Source organism: Ciconia boyciana, chromosome 5 (genome assembly GCF_034638445.1).
Source record: "Ciconia boyciana chromosome 5, ASM3463844v1, whole genome shotgun sequence".
Classification (NCBI taxonomy): domain Eukaryota; kingdom Metazoa; phylum Chordata; class Aves; order Ciconiiformes; family Ciconiidae; genus Ciconia; species Ciconia boyciana.
Window position 1 is genome coordinate 30237140 of NC_132938.1, and position 16353 is coordinate 30253492.

At 40.5% G+C, this 16353-nt stretch overlaps 1 protein-coding gene across 5 annotated transcripts in view; it reads left to right on the plus strand.

Moving 5' to 3' along the window:
- Positions 1-667: 667 nt before the first annotated feature.
- The window catches only part of DCUN1D4 (defective in cullin neddylation 1 domain containing 4), a 40430-nt gene continuing 24744 nt past the window's right edge, over positions 668-16353 (plus strand). For 4 of the 5 annotated variants that reach the window (XM_072862080.1, XM_072862081.1, XM_072862083.1 and 1 more), the window contains exons 1-3: positions 753-834; positions 10137-10207; positions 11152-11191. In XM_072862080.1, coding sequence (XP_072718181.1) covers positions 810-834; positions 10137-10207; positions 11152-11191 — 136 coding nt within the window. In that variant the 5' untranslated portion in view covers positions 753-809. Of the gene's footprint in view, positions 705-752; positions 835-10136; positions 10208-11151; positions 11192-16353 lie in introns of those variants that run through there. The other variant, XM_072862082.1, reaches the window with a different exon arrangement.

A 16353-nucleotide genomic window follows, 5' to 3' on the forward strand; every position in this document is an offset into this window, starting at 1 on the left:
CGTGACGACGCGGCACCAGCCGCCCCGGGGCACGCATTATGTACGGGTGCAAGCACTCGTTTATCCCAGCAGGGCAGGTACGAGGCGTGCGAGCCTTCGGGCATACAGAGGCCAGGGCTCGTCCCGACGGCGGTGGACCAAGGAGGCGGCCCTGAGGCGCTGGGGCCAGGCTGCCTACCGCCCTCTCGGGCCCTAGGGCTGCTGCCGGAGCGTCCTCGGGGCTGAGATAGGGAGAGCGCGCTGCCGCCGGTGCCCGCGCCGTGTAACGGGCGGCAGGCTGCGGGAGGGCAGAGGCGCGGAGCCAGGGCACCTGCGGCCGAGGGACCGGCCCGCGGCCTCCCGCTCCGGGGCAGCAGGATGCTCCCCGTCCTCCCACCGCCGGCCCTCTGCGGGGCGGCCCCGCCCTCTGCCCCGCTTACCCAATCGTATCAGGGCGTGGGCGCGGCCCTTGGCCTCCGTAGCCAATCAGAGGCACAGGTGACGCAAAGTGGTGTTCCTTGCACGCGCTTTCAAGGCCAGGAAAAACTGGCACCGGCGAAGCCCAGTCAGACCGAAGGGGGGCGGGGCCGGCTCAGCCTTGAGCCCAATAGGAGGTCGGGAGTGGGCGGGGAAGGCGGTGCGGGGCAGGCAGAGGGAGAATGGCAGGAACCTCGTGCAGTAGGAGAGCAGGACGTGCGGCCTCTCCGGGCAGGCACAGCCAATGGGTACCGCCGGTGGGCGGGGCGGGAGGTGTCCGTGCTTGGGCTCTGTGATTGGGAGAGGGGCAGAGGGAGCCGGGCCGGGCAGGGCAGTGTGTGCGCTGCACGAAAATGCACTCGGATGCCGCCGCTGTCAGTGAGTAGCGGCGGGGCCGGGCCGCGCTCTCCCCCCCGCCCACCGGCGGCACCCGGCGCCACCGGCCTGGTCTTTCCGCCGGCGGGCGCTGCCGCCCTGGTGGGGGCGGCTTCTCTTGCCCCTCACTGAGGAGGCTCGGCCGAGCGCGCCGCCGGGGCTCCCGGTGACGGGGGAGGGCGTCAGGCCTGCGGGTGCGGAACCGGCGGGGAGAGAGGCGGTGTGCGTACCCGGGGGCGGGGGCCCCGTGGGGAGGGCGGGTGCCCTGCGGCCCTCGGCGGGCTCCCCTGGGGGGCGGGGGAGGCCGGGATTGGGCGGGGGCGGCCCGTGCGGTGGTGGCGGCGGGTAAGGGGAGCAGCAGCGGAGGGGGCTGGGGGCGCTCGGAGGGTGTGACGCAGTTTCCCCGACCCGGCTTGCGAGCGGGTGAGGCCGCGGCCGGCCCTCGTGGCTGGCTGCGCGGGAGCCGGGGCTGCCGAGGGGAGGGGGGGCGCGGGCGGGCTGCGGCGCTGCGCGGCGCCCTCGCTACGTGGGAGCGGTGCGTGTGCGCGGGGGGGGTGGGTGGCGGTGAATTTAGCGGATTCCGCCGGGCCGGTGCAGGAGAAACGGGCTGTGAAGGGGAATGGGGGCCGCGGCGCATTCTGGGAGGTGGAGTCTCTCCTGCGGCTGCCCCGCGCGGCGGGGCTGTGGGCGGGGGGTGGGGGACTACAACTCCCAGCAGGCACTGCGGCGGTGCCGCGCGCTGCCCCCGCCCCTCGCGGGGGTGCGAGTTGCAGCCCGGTGCCCCGCGGCCGGCGCGGAGCCCCCGGGGGGGCTGGGACCCGCTGCGCCCTGCCCTCGCCGCGGGGCGGGACGCGGCCTGGGGCAAGGGGGAAGGCGGGGCAGGAGCAAGGGGAGATCACGCCGCCTGTTTTGGAGGAGCGTAGGGAGGGCTTTGTCTCTGCAATATAGTTTCTGGCTCTGGTTTCAGAGCAGGCGGGACCGTGCGCTGTAGACAGGTTGCCTGGCGTGGGGGGATTACACACCTGCGTGGGTGTGGGGTAGCTGTGAGGTTCAGGAATTGTCTCCAGCCCCGTCCGCCGGAGAGATGAGGCTGTCTTCCCGAGCACAAAGCTGTCTCGGCAGAACGATGTTCCCGATTCCTGTGAAATCTCCCAGGAACGTGTTCTCACTGTGCAAGGAGTTGCAGTTCTGAGGCACTTTATTACTGCAGGACTTGCTTATGGGAAAGATAATGAAAATTGAAGCTTTGATCATATGGTCTGATTTTTGGACAAAGTCCTGAAAGCAGTCATGGAAAGAAATACTGCATAAGGCCTGGATTTTCTTGAATCCTCCTGTGTTTCTCAAAATGAGAGATTGGGCAGGGGCAGCCTGGTAAAGGCTCTAACTCATAAGGTTATATAATTTCTTTAGTGGTTCTGGTTTATTTTACCTTTATATTTAGGGATCATTATGTGTTGGTGGTTAAGGCTGCCATTAAAGCACAAATAACTGCCTCATGTTGGAAATGGAAGAATAATTATTCTAGAAAATACCTTCTGTTCAGTGTCTTTTGTCATGTGCCCTGTCCAAAAAAAGGTGCATGTCTTCTTTATACACATGTAAGCCACAGTTACAAATATTGCAGTGCTCTCTCATGTAGGATGTTAAGACTATGTAGTGTGGGGTTTGTTCTTTTTCTTAATTTCTCCACAGAAAACAAGAAGAGTACTGTTTCTCAGCCTTCAGCTGTTAGTGGCTTCTTTTTAAAAATGTCCCTTGGAATGATTGAATCTTCCACCTCAATGGTACTCTTCTTTTTTTTTTTTTTTTTTTTTTTTTTCCTTGGCAGTTCATGGCCTTGTATATATGTTATTTAAAATAGGAGTGTTTTCCAAAATTAACTAATTTTATTATCTGTAGCTTCATAGTAGTTGTTTTTTTTCCCTCATTGATTTAAATGTTTGAAACAAGAAGTGTTCATAGCATACCTTTACACATACAGAAGTTGGCTTATGATTGTTTCTTGACTGAACATTTCGAGCCTTCTTTTTGATCCTTAGATTCTTATCTGTTCTTATGATATAAACTTCATTAATACATTTTTGCTCAGTCTCAGTTTTGCTTTCTGAGACTCAATATACACCTTTTACATTATATGAGAAACATCAGCTTTCCTTTTTTCTGTGGCAAACATTTCCTTAAAAGTTTCTTGCAACTCCAATAACTATAATTGGAAATGTCTTCTCTGTGCAAGGCATGCAATAAGTTGAGTTAGGCAGGTAAATGGTCTTCCTCTCACTGCTTCTCTTCATTCTTTTGTATCAGGATGAGATTTCATTTCTGTAATTGCAGCACTTGATTTAAGTTTATTTTTGTCTGAGTAGCTTTTGTGCTAACTTTAAGTGAATTATTAATCCTGTATTTTCTTTACTTTTTTTTCCTCTTGCTTTGGAGATATTGAAAACAAAGACTTTGGGCTTTTTCAAAGCATTATTTCCTAGTTTTGTTTGTGTCTTCAAGCAGAAGAGGAAAAACTTGCTTCATTTGTCTGTCCTGTGCTTGCCAAAAAGCATTGCACTAGGAAGTACGGTACATCCCATGAAAACGTGCAACTCTTGTATCCAATTTAAATATTAGAGCATTTAATAGTGTGGTTATTTCTTCTACAATAAGTAGGACTACTAACAAGGGCTTCAAGCAGAACCCTTATTTGAAATGTGCCAGCATTTTCTTATACTGCCCAATTAAGTTGTTTTATTTAAAATCATAGGTCTGACATTAAACAGAATTTCTACTTGTGGCTCATAAAGAGGTAGAAATAACTGCTAGTTTGCTCAGTGTTTTATATATATAGAGAGAGAGTTGTGTGTGTATATATATATATATATATATATATATATATATATATAGTTGTTAGAGCTACAAGGCTTTAGCTTGGCCTCGGGGACCAGCTGGTGTGACACATGCTTCTGTGTCACTTGATGCAGATGTGTGGCTGCACAGACTGTGGGACCCTGTCTACTGCAGCTGCTCGTTACTGCCCATTAGCTGTAGATTACTGCTTCCCTTGCTCTACTGGTAAAATGGTTTGTAGGAGCACTCTCTAATCCACTCAGTCAAATGTATCTGGGTTAGCTCTTGCCACTTACTTAAATTGTCTAAACTGACAGGGTTGATTATTTTTGCCTGAAGTGGATTAGGGAATGTGCCCATGACCTGTGCTGCTGGCAGAGCTGTGGGGACTGTAACTTTTGGCAGAGAGGAAGAAGCAAACAGCTGGTGCAGCAATGCTTTTGACTGGCATAGCTGTTCCTAGGCTGTTGCAGATCCATCGTGATGTACACCAGATCTGCGTGGTGCTGCATACCCTAGTAGCGTGTACTTGGCCGGGTTGCATTTCTGCTGAATTAGCTAGAGCACGAGATACGAAGTTTTTATTAGCTTTATGCCCTTTGTAGGATGACAGATGACACCTAATCTGGTATGAAGTTAAGAGTAGTGCCGGCAAACAACTCTGAGGCCATAGCAGCCATAGCAGCAAAACTAACTCACTGACACTTTTTTGAATTAATTTAATGGTAGAGTAAGAGTTAGACTGAATGAACGCTTTGTGTCAAATGGGTGTAAAATTGGTTCTGTATTAAATGCTTTGTAGCTCAATTTCCTATGTTCTTGAATTGTAAACTGAAAGAATGCCTGTTCACAGTCTGAGTAACATGGAATCACTGAAATGCTGTTTGATTTGGTAATACATGCTTTAGAAATAGATTTAAATTAGCTCTAATTATCTACTGCTTTTACTCATGCTTTTCCAACTGTGGCTGGTCACTCTAGCTTTATTATATTCTGGCAAGAATCTCCATTAGGAATGCTTATCAAATACATTTAGTAGGTACACAAGTGATATTTTCAGCAACAGAAACAGACATTTTGCACCAGAAATACACTTAGTGTTAGGTCTTTTCTATAAAAAACAAAACAAAATACCCAGCCAAAACCACCCCCCCAAGCAAAACAAACCCTAAAAACCCCTATGAGCCAGTGTGCAGGGGTTTTTATTCTATATGTTAGTATAGCTCTTATTTGTTCAGAGTCAATTTAAAGTAAATGGAAATGCATTCAAACTAAAATAAGTTATGCAACTTTTGCACTGCTTAAATTGCTCTAAAATTCTCAATGAACTTTAAACTGCAGTAGCTCTTTCTGTAAACAAGCCCTCAGATCAGGGTGCCTTTTAAATACCTAAGTAGAATAAGGATTTGTTCCTATGGGGAAAAAAGGATTAATGCTTTTCTGTATCTAAGTAGCATGGAGTAATGTTAAAATATTTTGTTGCAGATAAAGTGAGTGACTGATTACATGTGGTAATACCAAATGCTAGAGTTGAATGTTAATGTTTACCTTAAAATAAGTGCTTTTTAGTGTGTTGTTATTTCAACCACATTTTGTTGTTTGGGGGTTTTGTAGTTTTGTTGTTTTTTTTTTTTTTTCAATAGGTTAAATCACTGGGTTTTGCTTCAGAACATTTTAGGCTGTTGTGTTTGGAAAATGTACACAAATTTGTGTCTGTGGGTTTGGATGCTGCTGGCACTAGCAGTAGCTCTGAGCTTGGTGCGGCTCTGTATGCATGCGTGCAGGAGCAATGTCCTGCAGCACCATGTCTTTAGCTCTAATGGCTGGGTCCTGTTGCTCCTCAAGCTAGGATGGATCATCCCACTTCTCTTTCCATTTAATTGCATGTCCTTACTGTCCAGGCTGGAATTCACTTCTGTTTTCCTTACTTTCTGAATCATGCCCTATGTTCAACCCCACCAAATCAAGGGAGACCCTACTTTTCAAGCCTGTTCTTCTCTGTCTCCCCTTACCTGCATGCTTGCTCTTGCATCAGGGACTGAGAGAGAGGTCTCTTCTGCAGGGTGCCCCTGCTAAAGGGTGTCACTACCTGTGCAGATTCAGCTACAGACACACTGGAAATGAATTCTTAATCCTGTCTTTGACAGGAATGCAGAGTCAGCTCCTAGCTGCTCTGTACTGCAGTTTGGGAATCTCAGTTTTTAGGTGTGTTGTGATGTTTTTCTGTAAATGAAAATAAAACTGATGCGCATTTTTTTTTTCTGCATTTTGTAAGGAATACAGAAGTTTTGCTTCCTGAACATAAGTATTGAAGGCTTTCACCAAATGTAGGTTTCAGATCTGAACTTCCAAGTTCATTAATCAATATAAATTGTCTTACTGTTAGGATAATTCTAAGTAGACTACAGAGTGTAAGTAGACTACAGCCTGCACCCTGTAGCTGTGTTTTGTCCAAGCTTTAAAGTGATAATTTTGACAGCAGGAACTAAGTTAAAGTATTCGTTCAGGCAGGTACGTGTCTATGTGTGAGTAGGCGCATAGGCAGAAATACTTTTTTTTTTTAAGTTATTAATTTGTGGTTTAATTTGAATAGTTTGGCAAGATATCCTTCCCTCCAATAAAAAATTGGACTTGATCTTTAAAGTTTTTAAATTTCAGATAGGGAAGTGGGGTATTCAAATTCAGTTCACTTGTATAACTTGCTTATATTTAAGATACATTGAGTTTTTTGTTTGTTCATTGTATTTCATATGTTTATCTTAATCAGGGGGTGTAGAATGATTTTTGTTTAGTTTGTTATGGAAGCAAGCCCAGCTAGCTGTTGTTTCTTTTGCCTCTCCATAACTGTCAGGTCCATAGTGTAAACCTTAATCTATAATATTTTAAAAGTTATTTTTAAACTCTTTCCTTTTACTTTTAAATTGTATATGATTGTGACTAATTGACTAACCCAGACTTTTAACACTTAATATTAAGTGTTAATGATAAACTGTAGACAAGGTTTAAATTCCATGATATGAGGTTGGCTCTGGCATTTCTTTCCAGATTCTGAATTTGCAATTATTTTACTCAGATTTTTTTTTTCTTTAGTCATTACATTCTGAACTACTGCAAAGTATTTAATAGCATTTGGAATTTCTGTTGCTTCAGCTCTTGCTAAAGATAAGCTAACATCTGCATGAAAAATAATTTAATCAACAAAATACGTATGCTTGTTTGACATACACCTCTTAAAGTCTTAGCAAACATTCCAGCACATCTCTTCAGTATTCACGAAGCAAGCAGGTTTCCTTCTTCTGATCCCAGGTCAGTGAAGTAGGTGGTACTTCGCTATAAGATATTTTCTTCTGCAGGAAAAAACCCAAAGTATTTTCAGGCCAATTTATGTGCTTTGAAACTCTTGTATTCAGGTGACAAATAGCTTCATGCATGATGGCTTTCTTCATGTAAAGCTCATACAACCAGCTGTTGAGTGTGTAGCTTCATGTGATGTATCACTCTTCTCATAGTGGGACTTGGATGGACAGTTGATTTGATTTGATTTAACACATTGCTGCTGCCACAAGAGACTAATTTGCTCCCACTTGGGAGGAACTTTCCTGTTTTTTGCTTTAACTCTGCTTATCTGGTATTACACCTCCTTGGTGACCTGATTCAGACCACTGAGCTTGCAGGGTTTGTTTGCTTATATTTTTTGCGGATAAGATTCCTGGGGTGGTGGGCTGACTAGGGGGGTCAGGCAGGCACAACTTGGAGGCTGCGTAAGGAAGTGTGGAAGTTTGGGAGAGAGCATGTTCCTGAAGCATATAATTGCAGCCAGCTGGTGAATCACTTGCTTGCCATGTTGACTATGCCATTGTCCCTTTGCTAATTTTCAAGATGGTGTTATTTGAGCATGGGAGGTATTATTTTTTTTGATTCTGTTTCTTCAGAAACATTTTTTTCAAAATATGCCTTTTCAATGGCATGGGATACATTGTGTATCTTCCTTGCAATATAGATAGAGCAAGCACTGTGACCAGTTCAGGAGGTGACCTGAGCTGTAATTTGACTTCCCTAATTCATTGGCTGCTGGTTGTATTTGCTTTCATAACGGTTACTGTAAAAGAAGCCTGTTTTCAGTTTTGGATAATATCCCTGCTTTGCAAGCTTCCCCTGTGGAAGAGAGAAAACTTTGGACCCTAGTCCTCCATATTCATATGAATAAACCACTCTTTGTGGAACTAAGGTGTGAAGCTTGTTGTAGAAGAGCTGTAAAATATATTTGTGCAACCCCTCTAAGTCCATCATAATTATGTCACCTATTTTTGAAGTAACAGCTTAATATTGTAAGGATATTTCCAGTGGATGCGTGACACATATTGGTATGAATGATGTGTTTTGAAGTGCCTAGGAATGTTTTATTTCAAAGGCTATACCTAATACATATAATCCTAATTTTAAAATATTTTTTCTATTGTTTTTAAGAGTACCACCTACAATTATTGTTTAATATTAGTTTAGAATAAAATATTTGCTCAGTGTTTTCAGCTTGTTACCTCCAGGTATGACTGGTTTCTCTAAAGACTCATGTTCTTTGTAGATTTTGGGCTGAGAAACAAGGGAAATTTTAAAATTCATATTCCAGAAAGCTTAGTCTGGTCTGGCAGTTAACAAAATAAGTCTTACCTTTTAATCTTGCCCTTCTCAGAAAGGCTTTTATGTGTGTGTTGTCATTCCCCCCCCCCTTTTTTAAAAAATTCCTTTATGTCAAATTGAAGGTTCGCTAAGAAACTCGGGGTTGTTTTTTTTGCAGAATGGTTCTGCTTAGTATTGTTTGACTAGCAAAAATGGAACTTTATTGAGCACTTAATGCAGGAAAAAATCTAGGACCCTGTTCAAGATGCAAGATCTTCCTATCATATCTTGGTAAGATGATCTGGTTTGTCTTTGACTTAATGTAGATAAGTATCTCTAAAGTTGGAAACTCCATCTTTGGCACTTCTGACTTATAGAAGTTATATTGCTGTGGTGGTGGATTGAGGACAATACATTAAGAAATAAGTAGCAATTAGTGAAACGATACTCTCTAGCTAACATAATAAATGAAATGTATCATTCCTAAAGGTATCTTCTGAATTTTTGTTTTATTCACTGTAACAAGAGAAATCCATAATGATGTGTGTAACAAGTACACTTACAGCAGGCAGTTCCTTCAGATTGACTTTTTAACTTCATAGCAGTGTGGTTCACTGACTTGGGGATCTGATATTTAATGATTACTTTTGTTTATCCTTAGATTCTCGATCATCTTAGGTGTATTTTGAGAGCATTTGTTTGAAATGCTAGGGATGGAAATGTGGGAATTATGTTTTTGACCTTAATTTCATCTTGTATCAGCTACTGAGCAAAGCCAAATTAAATGTCTCACAGTAGAAATGCTTTAATGCATTAACTGGGTGGTGACAGTAGGCACATACAGCTTTTCATGTACGGAAAAATGTTGCTTGAAATACTTTGCTTGTCATATAGTACAGCTCTCTATTTAATTAGAGTGTTTTTGCGCACAAGTTCTAGTGGGGTAACTAATTTAGTTTAAATGGAAATATTGTATAGTATTTGGCTGTCTTTGATCCCTGTCAGCTGGTCTCAGCTGGTCCAGCTTCTGAGATTCTTGTTGGTTTGCATGCTCTCTGGCTGGATCACGGTTGATCTTTTTTATAAATTACTTACTTTGCAGTTTTGTCCTCGACACATTTCTAGCAAAAATAGGGGATTTAAAAGAATAGAGAAAAATTAGTTTGTCACTTTTTTGCAACTGAAGCAAACTCAAGTGTTTTATTTTTGGAGCATGGAAGCAAAGTTAACATCTATGCTATGGCTTCTTTCATGAAGTGTCAGAATATTTTATTTTTGGTTTTATTGGCTCTGGTCTTAACAGCTGCTGTATTGTGATCTTTGGTTTGTTACACAAAAGTCATGTTTCAACTGTGTAAGTGTATTCTGGTCACTTAGTTTTGCAAGGAAATTAGTATAAAGGCAAGTACATGTGTGTTAATAAAATTATCTTTTTTAAAAAGTAGCATTTTTAGTAATTATTTTAGAATGTTACATGGTACTTAAATTGGTTTTGGACTAGATGGAACAGAAGGACTGGGTAGCATGGAAATTATAATGATTCCCAATTTAAAGGAAAAAATGTTGTAAGTATTTTTTTATTTTTTCAATGTAATTTTGTATTTAGCTATAGTTCTTTTTTGCTGAGGGTCATCCATGCCTTAAGAAAAATGCACATGTAGGATATCTTTTGCAGATTTCACTTACTGATTCCACTCGGTGTTGAAAATGTTAATGCTGAGAAAGTGTTGAGATGGCTTCTATTTTATAATTGTGTGCTGATGTTATTAAACGACCAGAACATGTGAAGATCTCGGTTGCTACAGATAGAAACCAGAGAGTTTAAAACTTTTTTTTTTTCCCTCCCCCTCTAGATTTTCAACTGAATTCTCACCTATCAACACTGGCAAATATTCACAAGATTTACCACACCCTCAATAGGCTGGTAATGACTTGCCATTTTCTCTCAAGCAGAATAGCTAGGGCTTTAGTCCAGAATGTTTTGTGATTGAAATCATTAAGTGATTACACTTTTAAAAACTATGACTGTCTTTTTGTATGAGAGGCTGTTGGGTTTGAGTCCGTACAGACATAAGCAGTATTAGTAAAAGGTGAAAGATTATACTTTTGAGCACTGTTCACTGCAACATTGGATTTCGATGTTGTCTCCATAGCAGAAGCTTTCCTAGATACATCAAATAATGGCAATCATCATCGTTATCCAATTTCTTACAGTTCTTGTGGAAAACGCATTGAATGAGCAAGCTGTCCTCTTACAACCATGCAAAGAGTGAAACAGGATTTTTTTGAAGACTGTCCCTGCTTGTTTGCTGTGCATTTACATTTGTTTTGTTGCAACCATAGCTGGAAATGCCGATATGGCTTCTGTTTGTACACTGCAAATTTAGTGGAAAAGACACTGCCTAAAAAAGGGGGTAACTAATTTCCAAGATTTCAGTTGGGTTTTAATCAGTTTTCTTTAGAACATGTATGTGTGTTTATCCTTAAGCAAAGCCATTTCTGTGGTAAATGGTAAATTCAGTCTTTCTAATGCTGCATTTATTAATGGAATTGTTCAATATAACAATGCAAAATTCCCCATCCATTGGATAGTTACTTCCACTCTTGAAAAGTTTGATATGTTTTTGATTTTAAAAAAAGTAAAAATATTTTTCAAATTATTTAAAGATTATCCTTGAACTTTTTAGATAAATTTGCAAGGGTAACTTTTTAGATAAATATGAACTGAAAACACAAAGGCTCTGCAGTCTTAGCTAGATGCTCCTTAAGTGATTAAAATGAATATTAATATCAAATAAAGGTTAAAAATATGACTGAACAATGAAGATCACCATCTTGTTTAACTGTATCATTCCAACTCTCTTGCAGAATCTGACAGAGGACGTTGGTCAAGACGATCACCAGACAGGTATTTAATAGGGATGTAGTAGAAATAGATTGAAACAATTTAAACACTCTTCATCAAAGAAGTCTCTCTAACATCATTGAAAATTATGTTTTAGAAAGCTAAAGGAGTTTTAGAAAACAAGTGCCAGGATTTTTTAAAGTTTTCTTCAAAATAGATGTTCGTGCTTTTAATTTATCCAGTTGTGAAGGACTCACACAGGTTTCAGCAGTATCTGTCACTTTACTATTTCTTAGTGTAAGTACGTGAAAAATTTGTCTCACTCCTTGGACTCAACCCATTAGACTAGCAGAATATCCATGTTCTTACAGTGTTTTGACTCTTGAAAGAGCATTAGTGAGAACAGAGCAGAAAGCAAGACCTCTTGTGGCTATTGTGATGCCTGTGACCGAGTTTAAATGCTGTGCTCCAAACAACCCAGCTTTTTTCTTGCATGGTTTTGATGGAGGTTGTTCCTGTTTGTTCTGCAGATTTTCAGTCAGTGTCTAAGGGCTATTTATTAGTCCAAATCTGTTTTCTGTTCAATAAAATGTTATCATTTTTTCAGGCCTTCATCTCAGGTGCCTGGTACTAGCTTGCTGCCATTCTTGATTCATCAGCATTTGTGCTTTGTGACTTGATATCTTGCAACATTTGTTACCTCCTTTTGTGCTTGTTACTTATGAGCTGGTGTCTTCCTTTATTTCTTTTTCTTCCTTCCTTTCTGTGTTTCAGGCATGATACCTAAGGAGGAAGGAAAATAACTTACTGGCTTCAAGCCCTGATCACTCAGCAGAACTGTTCTTTAAAACTGGCCATATCTGTCCTACCATCTGTCTCAAAGTTTTTCTCTGTCTCAAAGTTTTTCTCTGTCTCAAAGTTTTTCTCTGTCTCAAAGTTTTTCTCTGTCTCAAAGTTTTTCTCTGTCTCAAAGTTTTTCTCTGTCTCAAAGTTTTTCTCTGTCTCAAAGTTTTTCTCTGTCCTGAGGTGCTGGCTATGTTTGGTGATGTTACTTTGAGCACTTAAGAAAGTGGAGAAAGCTGTCAGCTCCTCCTGGAGATTTCTGGGATGCACTTACAAATCTATCACACTCTTACTCTAGAGCAATGAGAAGAGATGCATAGTACTGCATTATTTGGGATCAGACAGAGCTTGCTTAGGGCTTATGTACCCTTCTCCATACTGTGACAGGTGACTTTGTTTCATAGTTGAGCTATCTTACCGTAGCCACAAAAGGCTTCTATCAAATATTTTCCTTCAGTGTGGTTAGTGATTCGATAGTTGAAATTACCTGATCATGTAAATGAAAAACCTCTGCAAAAGAGGTTGAGGCAGGTAGTTCACGACAGTTGGAGGTTTTATTGTCTGTACGTTAGAACTGATGTCCTCTCCCATCTCCTGATGGAGACTTGGAATTTTCCCCTTTGTGATCCAGGTGCTCAAACTAAACGCAGATACATACTGATTTCATGTATGAAAATACATTCCATAAACTTTGTTTACTTTTGATCACACAAAGCTGTTGTGAAGCATCGAGGTAGTCCCCTTCTGTCACTAATCAATCAATAAGACTAGGTGTGCTTAAGGTATTTGAAATTTGTCTTATCTCTTGACTAGCACTTCTGTCATAAAGGTCAGCATAAGAAATTAGCCTCAGAGCTCTCATTACCTCTATTGGTGGAGCATGTTATTGGTTTTGATGAACTGCTTTATACTGACGCTCATGGTTATCTATTGCCTGCATTGTGTTGTTTGAATTAAGCTGTTTCAAAAGCTTAAACGTGCCCATTGAATGAGTTTGAACACAAAATCTCAGTAAAGAGTGTAATTCTTTACAATAGTTGTAAAAGGACCTTTCAAACCAGGAACAAGTACGAAATGAGAACTGGAAGTAGAGGTTGATACTGGCAGGCTCCTCATCTTCAGATTTCATTCCAGTATTTCTTATACTTCTGCCCTCTTTTATGTCTCCTTGTAGAAAAAGATGAAGCCCCAATGTTTGCATAACTTGCAGGCAAATTCAGTTGAAATGTGTGGTTGGTTTTCCTCATATGAGGACAAATAGACATGCAAGGAGCTATTTTGGCCATTGTGAATATAGTACAGTGAAGTCTCCTGTGTCCATTTTGTATGGGACTTGGCACTTCTGAAACATCTTACTGGAGCACCTTATGTAAATCTAAAAAGAATTGCAAATTTTTTTAATTTCGATGTGCCTAAATTTTTGGAACTTCTATCTTCCAGTATTACTGACTGCATAGTAAGAAGTGTCAAGACCTATGAATTTTGTTATGTGATTTATAGACCTGAATAGATGCTGTGAATTTGAGATTCTATGTCCAGAACTCATTTGAAAGTCATGTTATTAATTCTGTCACAAAAGATGATGTTTTAGTTTTGAGTTTTTTGGGTTTGGGTTGGTTTTTTTTTTTTTTACATGCTGAATCTTCTGGAGCAAGTTTTATCCTTAAAGATTACTATTTGTTTTCTGACATAACTATCCTGGTTAATATTATTACATTGTGGGCTCTGCTTTTGGGATGACTTAATAAATGCGTATCTAAATTTGGTTGAGATTTCTAAAAGCTATTTTAAAAAACTGAGTATTTCAATTTCAGGTTAATCTTCATAATGAGCTTTTAATGCATATTACATTTATTTCAAAGCAGTTGTTTTTAAGCTAACAATAAATGTAATGGACATCTAAATTACTTTAAGCAAATTATATCTTTTCTAAGTACTAGCCAGATTTCTTTTCTGGAACCAGATCTTAAATATCTAAGAGCTAGATGGTGGCAGTTTCAAAATTCCTTCAGTGATTTGGGAGCCAAGTTGGACCTTGCTTCAAAATTCCAGTCACCTATTATGATTACAGTCTCATAAAATGTGTTAGCATTCAGTGTGCATATATATCTAAAAAATAAGGTAGGCTGTAAATGTGTCATGGGCCTTTGCCTTTTCAGCTGTTTGTAGGGGTAAGAAAAGCAGGCATTCAGATTCTGTAAACAATTTCTTTTTCTTCTAGTATGTATATGCATTAACTTGGAAAACTCTCTCTCTAGAATTTGAAATAATAGTTGTTTTTATGTCATAACTACAAATCTAACAACTTATTAGTAGCTTAAAGTCATGATTTGGTTATTAAATTGTGACTTATTTACCCATCCAGACTAAAATGTCTTTAAAAGTACACTTCCTGTTGTTACTTGGCTTGTTTAAAAGAATGAGATAATGTCTTCAACAAAAACAAGGCTTCATTGCTGTTCTTGAAGCTTGTAGGGGGAAAAAACATTACTTTTGCCTCTATTATTTTTTATTGTTTTAGAGAACAAAACCCTCTTGAGTCCAAAGCAATTCTGTAGTGTGGATTTCAAGATAGAGAAGATGATTTTTCCTTTTACAACAAGATTGCAAGTTGTTTGATGTTTTGATGAGTATCTTAGTTTTCTCATCTTGTATCTGAAAAATGATGATCGTTAACTCTGCTTGTGGTGGTCTTGTTGCATCATTAAGCGAGCAGCTATATCTTTCCAATTGCTTCAGCATTCACAGTTTCTAATTATTTTTCCTTTGAAACACCCCTCTACTTAAGCATCTGAAGAGCAGGATTATTCACAGGCGTTATCTAGAGAATGTGAAAATTACATGTCTGTAAATCACTTCTGTAGGGACACAGCTTGTAGAATTCTTATTTATTGACCTCTGTTTTTTCTTTTTTGTTTGTTCTGGTTCTGTTGCTATTCTAGGAGGGTCCCTCCCTTGTGGTGATTATCTTGCATGTTGTTTTAAATTTCGTAGGGTGGATTTTAGCTCTTGAGTTGATATTTCCCTTTGGTAGCTTTGTCTCCTGCAAATTTGGAAGTACTGAATAGAACGTTTGGCAAACAACATTTATACTCGGCAGGCTTTTGGCTGATGGTGGCCTATTCAGCAGCCATTTGGAGGCTCTACCTTGCAAATGCTAGTTTCAAGTGTCAAAAAAACTGTGAGAACTAGGAGGGTTCTGCCAATCTTGAGTTGAGACCCAGGAGTAAGAAACTTTGAAGATAATCACATCAGAGAAGCTGCACTCGGTAAGTAGAGTTCCTGTCAAACTTTGCATGAAGTCAGAGGGAGCTGCATGTCCGTTTGCAGATGATCAGACCTTTGAGAAGTGAAATTAGATGTGAAAGGCTAGACCTAGAAATTACATTTACAATTAGAAAGCTCTGTGCAGGAAAGGTTAATATTGATGCTACTTAGTGAGCTATACTGTAAAATAAGAAATTGCAAGAATTTAAACAAAAAGACTCAAACTCTGATAGTTTTTAGCTTTGGATGGAAATAAAAGATAGAAATATTCTGCTGGTGTAACTTTCAGAGTTTGTTACAGGGAAATTAAAACTACCCTTCAAATTCAATATACTGATTCTAGTAACAAAAGGAAATACTTTTAAAATAACATTCTTGTACTGTGTTTTTTAGCAGTTTAGGGATCGTTCAACAGTTAAAACATAGTGAAGACTTGGTCCAAACCTCAGTTATTAAGATGTTAAATCTCTGAAAGCACGTACAATATGTTTGTCCACCTGGTGTCTGTGTGTGTGTGTTTGTGCGTGAGGGAGGTGTACATGTACATTTAATAGCCACTTACCAATTTCTGAGCTATCTCTTTTCTTCCCTTTTCTGTCAGTTTGAGAGCTGCAACTAGATACATTCAAACCGAGAAAGGGTACAAGTTTTTCATATGAGTCATTGGAGAAATTGGGTTATGGTGAATTCTGCTCTTAGTTTAAGCCTTTAAAACAAGTTCAATGATCTTCCTAAAAATGTCCTATCATTTAATGAGGAAAAGACTTAAAGCAGGAATTCTTGGGTTAAATTCTTCGGTTTGTATGGGGTTGCAGATCTGACAAAATGATTTTCCTGTTCTATAACTGTTTTATTTTTACTTTTTAATTATTATTTTTATTTATTTTTGTCTTTTGCTATGCTTCTCTTTTCGTAGAGACTTTGCATATTTCTTTTCCCAATCAAATAACCAGTAAACTGGACAAATCCTGGGGGGGGGATTGTTGGTTTTTCTTGCATTTTACCAGCATCCAATGCCTGTGGCCATCATATATATATTTTTTTTTTAATAGAAAGGCATTTAAAAGCAATCAAATAGCTCTCAAAGGAATGAGATAGCTACAGGTTGTATTCAA